A 14,965-nucleotide genomic window follows, 5' to 3' on the forward strand; every position below is an offset into this window, starting at 1 on the left:
TCGGTGAGTGTGCATTTCATTTGGGAATCTTACTTTTGCTAGAAATAGCAAGACACTAAAAAATACAAAAAAATATGAAAAGTTCATCAGAATCTAATTATATGATAAAAAGGAAACCTAAATACAGAGAGTTGCATCTCCACAATGGGTCAAAGAAGAACTAAAGATTGTTTTCACTTTCTAGACTTTGATTGAGACTTCCCAATTGATGACTTATCTATAACGAAGAAGAGAACAAACTACAAAATGAGCTCAAAGCCAAAATCTTAAATCCTGAGCATGATGCAATTGCTATTTGTAGAGATGAGTGGGTTTATTTTACTATGTGTTGGTGACCAAGAAAAGAGAGATGGGGCTGGTGAGATGACATATTTATGGAAACTGTAGAAGTCTATGGAAATTGATGAAGCACAAAATCCTTGTTTGAAAAAAAGTATGAGCCACCATTCAGAAGTTGCTTCAATTTTTTAATAATTGAAATTTACGTGCACCAGCCAACTTGGACCCTTTGTTCTTCTTGAACTAAACTGTTTCTTGTAGCCTCGTGTTTACTGAAGCCTAAAATTAGAACTGACAGCAATTCACTGGGACAAAGTGGGCTTCCTCCCCTGCCTGTCCGCCTGTAGCCCACATCCCATTCATGCCCTAGAAATCCACTCATCTCTCGGTGGTCATCTGCCAAGAGAAGAAAAATAGGGCAGAGATGAGAACGTGTCGTGCAGGCAGGGGAGAGGGGAGTGAACCTGCTGGCTCACCCCTGGTGCCTCCCAGCAGAACCTCACCTCTGCACCGCTGGTCCTCGCTCTTGTCCTCCTCTGACACATCTGGCGCCTCCAACAAGAGCTGGTCCAGCACTTGCTTGCACTCTTGCAGTACTGCAGCTACAGCTTTTTGATTATTCATGATGATTACCCTCCCCGGACGATGAATCGAGTGTCCCTGGGTGTATGGTAATCAATTACCTAGGAGAAGACATCGATTCTCAATAAAGGAGACCCTTGAAGGCTGAGGTACCTGGTGAACAAAAGAGGGAGAAAGATGATTAACTGAAGTATCATCAATTATCTGTAAGACTCAAGCCGGGAGGGATAATAGGGCAAACGCATGAAAATACATGACAGCCCCTGAGGACATTATTAGGGAAGTGTGTGAAATGACTTCGGGGTCTGGTTTAGATTGGCAGCACCTCAGAAGCATCGAGTGCAGAAGGGAGAGGGTCCCCATGCAGACCCCGGTTACCCACAGTGATGTCGGTGGAATCACACGGGGCCAAATGAAATGAATGTCCACCATGATTTATGTATCTTCTGCATTCTTCATGTATGTCAGTGCCTCTGGATCCCAGTGGCACTACACTTTCTACCTTTCTGGAAATCTACAGGAAGCACCTGGCTGACAGTTCTACTGTTCACCCATAAGCATGTAGTAATATGAAGTTTACCACTCATAACCCCCTATTGACTTCCCGACTGTGCAGACTTCTTCATGCTATTTAGCATGATATAATTTGGACCAAGATAGGCAATGACAGATGTCGAATTTAAAACTCTTCACTGCCAGGCACACTGCCAAGTAAAATAAAGAAGTGATACCCTGGAAAACCCAATTTCCTAGTACTATCGTATGGGTAAATCGATCGTATAGATGGAAGAGTCTACTTATGTTGCCATGTAACGTACAAACATTGGAGAGATTTCTCATGCAAATATTAGTGTGATGTAATGAACTATTGCAATCATGGCAATTTTGAGACCAAAATAACTCACTGAAAGTACAAAAATTCTTGACCAAAAAATAGAAAAAAGTTCTTTGATTAATAAATCTCTTTTTCATCTTCATTAATTAAAGTAGTACCTTGTAAACAGAACAAAGGAAATTATCCTCTCTCTGACTTTCCCAGAATGGATAGGGGAGCTTCTGTCTGGTTTAGACACTCTTCTAGTGCACATAGAATTGAATTATCAAAGTATGAGAATCTGAAAAAGAAGACAGTAACAGATTCCTGGATGGTTTCAGTCTCTCTGTTTCTGAGCTAATCCTTGTAACTGATGTAATCACTGAAAATATACAAGCAGCGAATTATTGTGTAAGGTTAAAAAGTACACTGTTACCCAATGGCCTTGGTTTTAAAGAATTTATATACACTTTACTGCCAAAATAAAGCTTGAGGATATCACAGGCTTGCTTTGTTAAAAATAATCATGTATTTGTTGATGAACACAAGCAGAGTTCTTGAATTTAAAGTTCTTGTTACCTTAAAGAGCTTTCACACAAGGAACTAGTTACTGGAAGGATTTAAGCCTAAGTATGAATTTAATCTCTTTTCTGTTTAGGGTGTTTCGAAAAGCATTCTTGCACAAATTGAGTTGTTGGACTGAATGGTTTCCAATGACCCTTTTAACTAGAATGTCTATAAGTCACAAAGTTTTGTGCTGCAATCTGGCCATTAGTCTGCCTAGTTATAAGACGAACCAAGTAGAAAGGGTAGATGGAATTTTATTATTGTACTGCTATTGCAAAGAACAGGAGAACATATCCATCCCTTCTGAGTACTACTGTTACCAAGAAAAGAGCTTATTAGTGGACTTAGTGGGCAAGCAGCCATGTAACAATAATGTCCCAATCTCACTGATCCTTGGAAGAGGGAGAGATTGGTTAAATGAGAGGACAGTCCAGAGACTGAGAAATGCATCTGGTGTTTGAGAAAGTTATGAACAAACTTTCTTGGCATGTGCTGTGGGTGAGTTCTACACTCATTTTACTTCAAGCCTTAAAATAAGAAGAAGACTCTTCTTTCCTAGTATCTCTTGTTTAGGACTTAATATACAAAGAGAGGTGAAATAAAGGAATATGAAGAGCTGGTTTGTGTACCAAAATATCAGACTGCATTCTAATATAACTTCAATAGCACATCATCCCTTTGTTCAAAGGCTCTCCGTAAAGTTTTACTGGTACTGTATCATCCTCTTAGGGTAGAAAGCAGTCTTTAGTTGGACCTATAGAAGCAGTAGATAGGCAAGTGTGTACTGAGAGTTGATGGGTGGTGGGGCTGGGGACATGTTGTTCAAAGCATACAGATTTTCATTAGGAGAAATAAGTTTAAGAGATCAATATTATATAGCATGCTGACTACAGTTAATGATAATATATTGTGTAGTTGAAAACTAGTAAGATATTTTAAGTGTTTTCACCACAAAAGTAAGTATGTGAGGTAAATTCATATTATAGATTATTTTAGCCATCTACAATGTATGTGTATAAATACAATCAAAGCATAATGTTGTACATAGGAAACATATGGTTTCAATTTGTCAATTAAAAACAAAATTAATTATAATTAATGGACAATTACATTTTAATTGTTGTGTTTATGTAAATGGTTTAAGCAGGGACAGTATATAGTAAAGAAAAGAGGACATAGAAAAAGGAAACCAATGCAAACAATAGTGCTCAACAGTTTGTTGACTAATTCTTCCGCTTCATACTCTGTCATTGAACTGTGAGGCCCATGAGAGTCAAATCTGAGATTTACCTTTCTCATATATTTTTTCCATGGAAGCATGGTTTAAGCAATTTTTAAGATGCTTTTTGCTCTTAAATTATATACTCAGTCATAATGCAGACAAATGAACTTATTTATTGCTGAAGAATTTCTGCTATTTATTGAAAATCCCTAGCTTTTTTTTTTTGAAGGGCTTTTTTTCCATTTTATGTATTTATTTATTTGCTGTGCAAGGGCTTGAATCCAGAGCCTTACATGTGCTAGGCAAGTACTCTACCACTGAGCTATGTCCCTAACCCTATCTGTCCTAGTTCTTTTGAGAAATCTTAAATACAATATGTTTATGTATATTTTTCTTTGTGGTTTAGAAATAATGGCTTGAATTTTAGGGGGCTGATTATTAAATAAATATACTCCTTTGCTCCTGTTTCCTCACTTGAAACCCCCAGTCCTGAGGCAAAGCATCATAAATCTCTCCTTTTTGTCCAAGTGCTGTGAAAGATAAGATATGTGGTTCCATAGGGGCAAACAACAGGACTTGACCTAATTATTTGAATAAAGCTAGGGCAGGTCAGGAGAGGCTTCCCTGAGGACGTAATGCCTGAGTTACTCTCTGAAAGAGGAATAGGGCTTAATGAAGTTGAAAACAGTGGGGAACGACCCTTCTGGAGAAGGAAAAACAGAGGGAATAGAAAAGGGATGTGTTGGGTAGCCTAGAGTTAAAAGGTGGGGCTGGAGAGGTAAGGAAGGGCCATGCAGGGCTGTGTGCACCAGGTAAGGAATTTTGTCTTGACCCTAAAAGTGATAATGTTAATTTCTGATGGCCGTAAGGCCCATGACCAGATTTGCATTCGGAAAAGATCACTGTGTCTTGGCCGCAGTGCCTATTGGCAGATGGGCGAATAGGAGAAGGTCACTGCAGGCAGATAAGACGGGTACTTATTGCAATAATCCAGGTGAGAGCTGTCAGGACTTTGGACCAGAATGATAGTATTAGAAATGTAGAAAACTGGACGTATCTGAGAACTGTTTAGGGAGCAGCATTGATGCTGGATGCTGCGTGAGATGTTAAAAACAAGTCTAAGGTTTTCTGCCTCACTGGAGTTCAAAACCGAATGGATAATGTTACTTAATGTTGAGAGAGGGAAACGGAGAAGAGACAGCCTAGTAAATGACAGAAATACATCTTCTATTTTATATTTCTAGGTAGAAGGAAGATAAATCATACTATCCACGGGAAGCAAACTTATTTTGCCCAAGAATACATTTCTAAAAAAGAAGAGTTTACTAAGATAATGTTTAATATTTGTGACTCTCCAAAATGTACTGAAGATATTCTTTATACTTTTCAAATGTTACAGCATTTTCCCTTTCCCCTGCACAATTCAGGGGAGTTAATAGGAAGAAAATAGTGTAACATGAGAAACACTTTGGAATCTGACCATCTGTCCAGACTTGTGTGGTTCATTGTTAGGCATAACAGGCTGGAGCCCAGGACACTTTCCTTCAGGCAATGGTCCTGCTGGAAATTTTGATCAACTTCATTTATAAAAGAATCATTTTCAATTTCAACACAAAACAATTTTTGCTCCTCTGAACTGTAGTGTTTTTGTGAGCTGTTCATTGTTCTAAAAATCAAAGAGAAGTTTCCCAGTAATTTTTTGTAACCTATGGATTTTTTTTTCTATTTTAACACATGCTGTGTATGTGTTAAAATGCTTGTGTTTTTTTATAAAAATCACACCAAAAGGGGCCAGAGAGAGAGCGATCAAACATTCAGAAAACTCTAGAAAAATACTAAATACCCAACAAAGTTAGAATCCTACACCCTAAGGTACACATGCCATGCATTGCTGAATAGTCATGTGTTCATACAGTCTGTGGTTGGCTTTGACATATGCATTCTTCAGTTCCATTGGTGATTTAGAGTTCAATTGACTGGCTGAGTATAGGATAACTGACAAATGAGCCATCATGAAAAAGAAGCAAGTAGTCTGTAATTTCAGTGACTCAGGAGGCTGAGGCAGAAGGATCGCAAGTTAGAGATGCAGCCTGGGAAACTTAATTTTAATCCCCAAATTGAAAATTAAAAGGGGGTGGGGATGTAGGTCAGTGGTAAAGTCGTCTAGGTTCAATTTGTAGTACAGAAGAAGAGGAGAAGAAGGAGGAGAAGGAGGAGGAGGAGTTGGAGGAGGAGGAGGAGAGAGGAGGAGGAAGTAGATTATTCAAAAACTTATTTCTTTGGGCATATATGTTTGAGTCTTTTTCACTAGATAGTTAGTTCCTCCATTATGGAGTAGATCAGGGAAAATAATGGATTCCAAAGGTGTTCCATGCTCCACTGACTGCCACCTCTATTAAACTTCATCAACTGAATCCCCAAACTAAAAGATGTGGGAAACATGATATGAACTATACTGTCAAGGAGTTTATAATTTGAGGGTATATTAGTTTTTTATGACTATCAGAAAAATGCTTTGGTTAATTAACTTGTACAGAGGAAAGGTTTATTTGGACTCAGACTTTTTTAGGTTCCAGTTCATAATTGATTAGCCCGTGTACTTTAGGCCTGAGTTGAGGCAGCCCACCAAGGCAGGGTACATGCAGAGCAAAAATGCTCACCTCATTACGAGGAAAGAGAGAGAGAAAGAGAGGAAAAAGCTGGGAGTCTCACAATCCCTGCCTAAGACACACCCCAAATGACCTAAAGACCTCCCACTAGACTTCACTTAAAGTTTCCAGTGCTTCCCAATAACACCACCCTGGGGACCAAGCCTTTACCACCTGGGAGGATATAACTTCAGGGGATATTCAAGGTCCAAACTATAGCAGAGGGATAAGACACAAATGTGCTTAACTACATAAGGCATATTACACATGATTATATCCCAAAAGCTCAATTTAAATTATCTGTGTTAGAATTTAATTAATCATTAGTTAAATTCTCCAGCAAATACACAGAACCTATGTAATTCATATATACATGAATAAGTATTCTAAAACTACTTTTCATCTACATTTAAAATAATTTTTTAAATTTTTTTCAATGAGGCAATGAATTCAGATCTCCGATTTACAACAATAAGGATAAAATTTCTAGCCAGGCACGTACACCTGTAATCCCAGAGGCTTAGAAGGCTGAGGCAGGAGGATGGCAAGTTCAAAGCCAGTCTCAGCAAATGATGAGACCCTAAGTAACTTAGCAAGACCCTGTCTCAAAATAGAAAATAAAAACCACTGGGGAAGTGGTTAAGTGGTTAAGGGCCCCTGGATTCAATCCCTGGTTAAAAAAAAAAAAAAGAATTTCTTTAATCAGGTATGAACAATGACAATCTAACCTTTTCTACCTTTCCCCCCCTTTCCTGGGCACTGTATGCACAAAGTCTTACCATGATGCTTTTTCACTGATTGAGGGTAGAAATGGGGAAATAAGGAGAAAGAGAAATCTGATTGGAGGGTAAGGCAAGTGTGGGGCTCAGATGTTTTTCCAGTTACGGCCATTTATTAGCATTTTAAAACTGCATAAACAGGGAGGAGAGGAGGCAGGCAAAAGAAGAAGGAAATTACTCAGTTACCAAAGAAGAAACTTCTGTTTCTAGCAATATGAAGACTCTCTGACACACACAGAAAACAACTAAAATTATTTGAAAAACACCTTTAAACTTTAGAATGTATCAATGAAATGGCAAGCAAAGAAGATGAATGAAAACTGGAACCTAAAAGTTTAACTGCAACACAGAAGGTAGCCTTTGCCTTGAGGTATCTGCCAAACTCCATGAATTTAAACTTTGGCTTTCACTGTTTTGAAGAATAGGAGTGTATGAAATAACACCAAAGGTATATATATATAATATATGTATATACATATGTATGAAATACATGAAATAAATATGTATATATATGAAATATATTTTTCATATATATATATATATTTCATATATATATAAAAGTTGTGTCAAATTCATTCCACTCTCTTTCCTATTCCTCTCCACCTTCCTTCCGTTCATTCCCCTTTGTCTAATACACTGAACTTCTATTCTTCCCACTGCTCCTTGTTATGGGTTAGCTTCAGAGAGAACATTCTGCCATTGTTTTTTGGAGGACTGACTTATTATATGCATGTATGTATATCTCTCTCTCTACACACACACACACACACACACACCATAGTGAATCTCGACATCGTATACATGCACAAGACTGGAATCCTAATTAGAATAAGACATATTCCATGCTTGTATAAATGTATCAAAATAGATTCTACTGTCACGTATAACTAAAAAGAACAAATTAAAAAAAATTTAAATTGTTTAGCAAACTAAACAATTATATTGAAAGTATGAGTAAAGAGCTACAAATTATAAATAAAGTATACCAAATTGAGTAAGAACCAGAATTTCTAGAAAGGAAAAATGTAGTAATTGAAAAAATTAAATTCAATCAATGGATAGATTTGATAAATTTTAGCTCTCACTTAAGATAGACTTTTTGGACTGGGTGATATATTAGAACATATCACCCAGAATTCAAAAGAAAAAGACAGAGGTGTCATAAATACAAAAGGAAGCTTAAGAAATATGAAATTATTTTTCAAAACATGTAACATAGGACTGAGAGTCCCAGATGGGAATAATAGGGGAAGACATAAGAAATATTTGGATAAACAGTGACAAAGAGCTTTTACATCAGAATAATGAAATAATAAAAAAAATCCATGACCCTTAAGCAGGACAACAAATAAATAAAAATTCGTACCTACAAATACAGTAATACTAGAAAAACCTAAGACATGAAGAAGATCTTGAAAGCAGCTGGAGAAAAAGAATTAGCACTAAAGAAATGCAGTGAGTTTGTAGCTAATGACCTAAAAGGAGCAGTGGAAACCAAGCAAAACAAAACAAAACCCACAAACAAACAAAACAACAACTACAAAATCAGTGGAAGAGTATCTTCAATAATACTGGGGGGAAATACCCTGCAACATAAAGATATTTTGAAAGAAATATCAACTGATCCTTATTAAATAAATCTTTAAAATGTGTACTTCAGATAGATAGAAGGAAAATGATCACAGACAAAGGGCTTGGAATTCAAGGAAAAATAAAAAGCAATAGAAACAGCAGATTGGTTAAATATAAACAAACGTAGAGTGTATAAAGCTATGAGAGCAATATATGGAAGAGATGTCTGTAATCTTGTGTTGATTGCAGCATTCACAATAACCGAAATATGCAATTAACTTAAGTACCTGTTGAAGAACGGCTAAAGAAAATAACATATAAAAATCAGTAAAATAAATTAAAAAAGGTATATACATATGCACACACACATATACAATAGGATCATATTTAACTTTAAAAAAATAAGGAAATTCCATCATCAGTGACAATACATATGAAACTTGAGGACATTACATTAAATGAAATTACATAGATGGAGAAAGACAAATAACACATGATTTATCTTATATGTGGAATCTAAACAATGTGGGACTCTAGAAGCAGTGAGAAGAATGGTGGTTACAGGGGTTGGTAGTGGGGGAGTTTGAGCAGATGTTAGCTCAAGGTTACAAAATTTTATTTAGATGGGAGGAAAAAGCTCAAGCGACCTATAAAATATGGTGACTATAGTTCATAATATTATATTTTAAAATTGAAAATTGCTAAGAAAACTTGTGTGCTGACCACAAAAAATAGGTATGTAAACTAATGTGTGTGTTAATTATCTTGATTTAGCCAATGTATATGTATTTCAAAACACCATGTTGTACCTCAGGCCCACAACAGTGCAGTTGGCTGACCATGGACTGAGACTTCTGAAACTGTGAGCCCTAAATAAATTTTTCCTCCCCTAAGTTGTTCTTGTCAGGTATATTTGGTCACAGCAATGAAAAGCTGCCTAACATACTGTGGATGAATTTTCTGCTCAGTTTTAACATATTGGCATAACATATTCTTGTAAGTACAAGAATAAGGAATAAAACCTCTAGAAGCAAGTCATAACATGAATGTTGACAACACTATCAACCTGTCAGAGTGTTCCAGTAGACATCATCTCATTTATCCTCATCCCAGAAAAATTATGTTTGGAAACCAGAGCCAGTGTGTCTCTCTTTGTGGCAAATTAATGCCTCAAGAACACATAGCAGTAGTTGTAGAAGACAGGGTTCATGACCAGTTCTCAAAAAAAAAAAAAAAATCTGATTAGCTTCATTGATGGTGGCAGGATTGATTTTTCTGTCCCCTGGATGAGTTCTCCATATGTACATGTTGTGTGGCTGGACTACCAGCAAGACTGGAAGGAATGGTGTTTATTTGAGCTGCATGCCAGATTGGATTTGTGCTCCTAAGAGGATGTTGCAAGTTGAGTCCAAGCCCACAAAAATTATTTCTGAATAAATATAATTTGAAAAAATTATTTTATGTCTAGTTTTACATGTAATACTGTTATTTTGTGAGTTTCAAATTACACTTGAATGCATGTCTATGAATGCAATATGAGATGCATGCATGATTTCATCTTTGAATGCATTTGAATATAATATAACTGGAAATGTAATTTGCATTCTCAAATTTTATAGTAACAAATAACCAAATATTTAAAAATAAATTTCAAATAAATCTTTGGGGGTTGGCAACCACAAAAATACCATGTTGAGCACTGCAAATATATAGAATTTTTGTTTGCAATTTAAAAAATAAGTAATAAATTGAAAAACATAAAATGTACATACGACCACAAAATGCAAATAAGTCATGAAGAGAGTGATCGAAATTAAATTGTTCTAAAAGACCTTTAAATTAATCAGGTGGAGGGGAGAGATTAATTTAGTGTGATAAGATTTCTAACATAATTTTTTTAAAACTGAGATAAAGCATGTAACTTTGAAACTATTAAAAGAAAAAAGTGAGTGAAACAAAATATCCTAAATCAAAGCAATATTAAAAAAAGAAAAAATATAATAAAGAAAAGTCAGAATATAAAGAGCAAAATAAGATGGTAGGAATAGCTTTAAATATATCAACATTTCTAATAAATGCAAATGAACTAAATTCTATAGTTAAAAGATATAAAAAATAGCTACATAGATTTTGCTAGCATATAAGAATATGGAGAGGATACCAAAAAAATACAAAAAATACACTAGAGACATATAAGAATAAGAAAAATAACAGTAAAAGAAAGTGAAGAAGCTATATCACAATTAGACAAAATAGGCTTTAAGGGAAAAAGTTTTACCAGAGATGAAAAGATCATGATGATACATGGTTCAATTTGCCAGGAAGACATAGCAATTCTAACCTAGTATTCATCTAGTAGTATAACCGCAGTTCATCCGAGGTGAAAATTGAAAAGCCACAGTCTGGGTATATAGCTCAGTTAGAGTGCTTGCCTAGCACCCACAAAGCCATGATCCCCAGCACTGCAAAGCAGCAAAAACAAAATAAAACAAAGCCACAAGCCAGGTATAGTGGTGCATAGCTATAGTCCCAGCTACTGGGGAGGCCGAGGAGAGAGGATCACTTGAGCCCAGGAGTTCAAGGCAGCCTGGACAACATAGTGAGAACCTCACCTCAAAAAAAAAAAAAAAAAGATCATAAAGAAAGACACAAATATATAATCATAGTGGGAATGCAATACACCTCTCATACAAACTAAAATACAAAGCAGACCAAAAAAAAATTCAGTAATGACATAATTGATTTGATCATCACAAGTAGTAAACTTGATCTAATAGGTATTTATAGAATAATATCCCCAACAATTAAACATGATTTTCAAGCATACCTGGGACATTTACAGGAGTAAAAAAATCTCACCAAATGTCAAAGGATTAGTATTGTACAGATGGCACTGTATAACCAAAAAGCAATTAAGTTGATAATAACAAAAAATGCCTGGAAAAAAACCCTCCATATGCATGGAAATAATATACTTCTAAATAACTTGTGGGTCAAGGAAGTAATCATTAGGGAAATTAGAACATATTATATCAGAAAGTTAAATACTACCATCAAGGTGGAATATGATGGACATCATTATGCAAAGTACATGTATGAATTGGGGTGAACATACTTTCTATACAACTAGAGATATAAAAAATGTGCTCTATATGTATAATATGAATTGTAATACATTCTGTTGTCATTTATTTTAAAAAACAATTAAAAAATAAAAAATACTACCATCAAATGTGTAGAGTTCAGTTAAAAAAGTGGAATGTAGGAAATTTATAGCATACATACTTACAGTAGAAATCAGGAACGATGGAAAGTTGAGTTAAGTTCAGATGACAAAAGTAAGAAAATGAATAGAAGAATAAAATAAAACCAAGTAGAAGAAAATAAATAGAGCAGAAATGAATGAAATAAAAAGCCCAACGTTTAATAAGATGATCAACAAAATAAGATAATGACTCTTTCAAAACAGCAACGAACTCAGAAAACTACTGGCAAACTTGATCTAGAGATAGAGGACACAAATAGGAGTGAAAATTTGGGAAGAAGACATTACAGAGAGATATTTTGCAGAGCTAATAAAATATTAGAAACATTTGATACTGAAAAGGTCAATAAAATGAGCAAATCCTATAAAATATAAGAAAAGAGGGGCTGGGTTGTAACTCAGTGGTAGAGCATTTGCCTCACATGTGTGAGGCACTGGGTTCGATTCTCTGCACCACATATAAACAAATAAATAAATAAAGGTCTATCAAAAATTAATAAAACTTTTTTTTTAAAAAAAGAAAAGAAATCAAGAAGAAATAAGAAACTCATCTGGTTCTATAATCTTAAAGAAATTTAATCAGTAGTTAAAAATTTTTCCTACAAAAAATACACTGGGAACATATTGCTTGAGCAATAAATTTTTGTCAATTGTTCATTAAACCAAAAATCCCATTTTAGGCAAAATAGTAAGCAGTAAATGGCTAGGAATGTTATTTAATAAAAATAAACCATTTTAAAGGCATAAAACACATAAGGAATAATAAAACCCAGGGCTTAATTCATGTTAAACAAGTGCTCTATCACTGAACTACCTGAAAGACATTTAAAATAATCCCGACCCTGAACAACATTTAAAATAATCTAATTATCTAAGGAGATATTCAATGTTTGTGGCCAAAACCACAATATTTTTATGATATGAAATTTTCCCAAATTAATCTGGAACTTAATACAACTCTAATCAAAATCTCAACTGGGCTATACATTGTGTGTGTGTGTGTGTGTGTGTGTGTGTGTGTGTGTGTTTCATGTGGAACCTAGAAAGCTGGTTTGGAAATTTATAGGGAGGCCAGGCACAGTGGAGCATGCCTGTAATCCCAGCGGGTTTAGAAGGCTGAGGCAGGAAGATTGTGAGTTCAAAGCCAGCCTCAACAATTTAGCGAGGCACTAAGCTACTCAGTGAGACCGTGTCTCTAAATAAAATACAAAACAAGGGGATTTGACTCAGTGGTTAATTGTCCCTGGGTTCAATCCCCATTACCCCCTGCACTGCCCCCCCCCCCAAAAAAAAGGGAGAAAAAGAAAAGAAAAAGAAAATTTATATGGAAAAATAAAGTTCAAAAGTAGCACAGGCACATCATATAAAAAATAACAGAAGGAAAGGAGATTTGTTATGCTTTGGATAAGAAATGTCCTCCAGAGGCTCATGTGTTGAAGGCTTGGTCCCCAGGGTAGCGATGTTCAGAGGTGGGACTTTGGGGAAGTGATTGGATCATGAGGGCATTACATCACGAGAGGGTTAATCTGTTGAAGGCTGAGTGGAATGCTGGGAGATGGTGGAAACTATAGGCAGGTGGGGCATGGTTAGAGGAAGTAGGTAACTGGGTGCATTCCCTTGGGACTCTTCCTGTTTCTCTTTCTTTCTGCTTCTTGGCTGTCATGAACTAAGTAGCTTTCCTCTGCCATGCCTTTCTGCCATGATACTGTGCCTTACCTCAGGTCAAAAGCAAGAAGTCTGTCAAGACTGTAAAATGAAGCCTCCGGAACCATAAGACAAAATAAATCTTTCTTCCTTTAAATTGTATTAAGTATTTGGTCACTGTGATGAGAAGCTGACTAACCACAAGAGTGTTATACTATGTGTCAAATATTAATGCAAAATTATATTAAATTATACAAAAGTCATTGGCACCAACACAATCAACCTTACGGATAAGATTGTAAATTTTAAGAGAGACCCGAATTATGGAAACTTGATTTTTTTAATAGCACTTAATATATGGCATTGAACTAATTGGTTAGTTTTAAGAAATCAGTTTTCATGGCTTAAAGTTGAAAGACAAAACAATACAACATCTCAAAGAGATCACTAAAAAATAATATTCTTACCTTTTCTGTTTAGGAAAATTTTTTTTAAATTAGCAAAAAAATAAATAAATAAATTGTAAGGGAAACAACTGATATACTTAATTAATTAAAAGACTAACTTCTGATTTGTAAGGCATTACCATAAAGCATGTGAAAAGACAAATCACAAACTGGAAGAACGTATTTTTAACTTTGGAAACTGACTAACAATTTCTGTCCAGAATATATGAAGAATTTGTATAAATCAATGAGAAAAGGATCAACTACATAGTAGGGAAAAAATGTACAAAAGACTTGAACAGCTATTTAACACAAGAGGAAACAGGATGGCTAATAACATAAGAAAAGTATCTAATTTCATTCATAATCAGAAAATAAAAGTTCCTACCATAGTAAAAAATTACTTTCAACTTCTTGGTTGTATAAACATTTTGATTGCATAGTAACAACTGTCAAAGAATAGTGAGTGTTGCTTACTCCCATTCACTACTGAAATCCACAGTGTGGCATTATTTAGGACAATCAAATATATACACTATGATCCAGTGTCCACTCTCAGGTATATAATCCAGTTTAGAGAAACTATCAGATCTTTGCTGAGGGGATATATATATAAAATAATGTTCATATGAACACAGTTTATAATTGCAAGCAAACTAAAGGAAGGAATCCACATATCTATAGGCAGCAGAGTGGATTAGAAAATTCATACACTAGAATAGAATAAGCAAGTGAATGAATGAATTACAGTTACACATAACAATATGGGTGAACCTTAGAAATGATAAGAAGCAAGTCACAGATGAATAATACATGCATAAAATTCACAAACTGATAATTTAAAAAACGCATTGTGATAGGGTCCAAATATATATGGTATAGTAACAAAGGAAAGGAATCATTGTATACTTGCATAGCATTATCATACTGTACTCATATATTTGTATGAAATAAAAATTTTGCTGGGTGTGATAGTGCACACCTGTAATCCCAGCGGCTCGGATGGCTGAGGCAGGAGGATTGTGAGTTCAAGGTCAGCCTCAGCAAAAGCGAGGTGCTAGACAACTCAGTGAGACCCTGTCTCTAAATAAAATATAAAATAGGGCTGGGGATGTGAGTCAGTGGTTGAGTACCCCTGAGTTCAATT

At 35.4% G+C, this 14,965-nt stretch overlaps 1 protein-coding gene across 2 annotated transcripts in view; it reads right to left on the minus strand.

The window, feature by feature from the left end:
• Positions 1-14,965, minus strand: part of Alpk1 (alpha kinase 1) — a 125,283-nt gene that overhangs the window by 60,698 nt on the left and 49,620 nt on the right. Inside the window, exons 3-4 of one of the 2 annotated variants that reach the window (XM_040292989.2) lie at positions 1,855-1,976; positions 783-1,014 (exon numbers count right to left, since the gene is read on the minus strand). In XM_040292989.2, the coding sequence (XP_040148923.2) occupies positions 783-903 (121 nt within the window). In that variant the 5' untranslated portion in view covers positions 904-1,014; positions 1,855-1,976. The remainder of the gene's footprint in view (positions 1-782; positions 1,015-1,854; positions 1,977-14,965) is intronic. The other variant, XM_021729661.3, reaches the window with a different exon arrangement.

This window comes from Ictidomys tridecemlineatus, chromosome 9, assembly GCF_052094955.1.
Source record: "Ictidomys tridecemlineatus isolate mIctTri1 chromosome 9, mIctTri1.hap1, whole genome shotgun sequence".
Lineage (NCBI taxonomy): Eukaryota > Metazoa > Chordata > Mammalia > Rodentia > Sciuridae > Ictidomys > Ictidomys tridecemlineatus.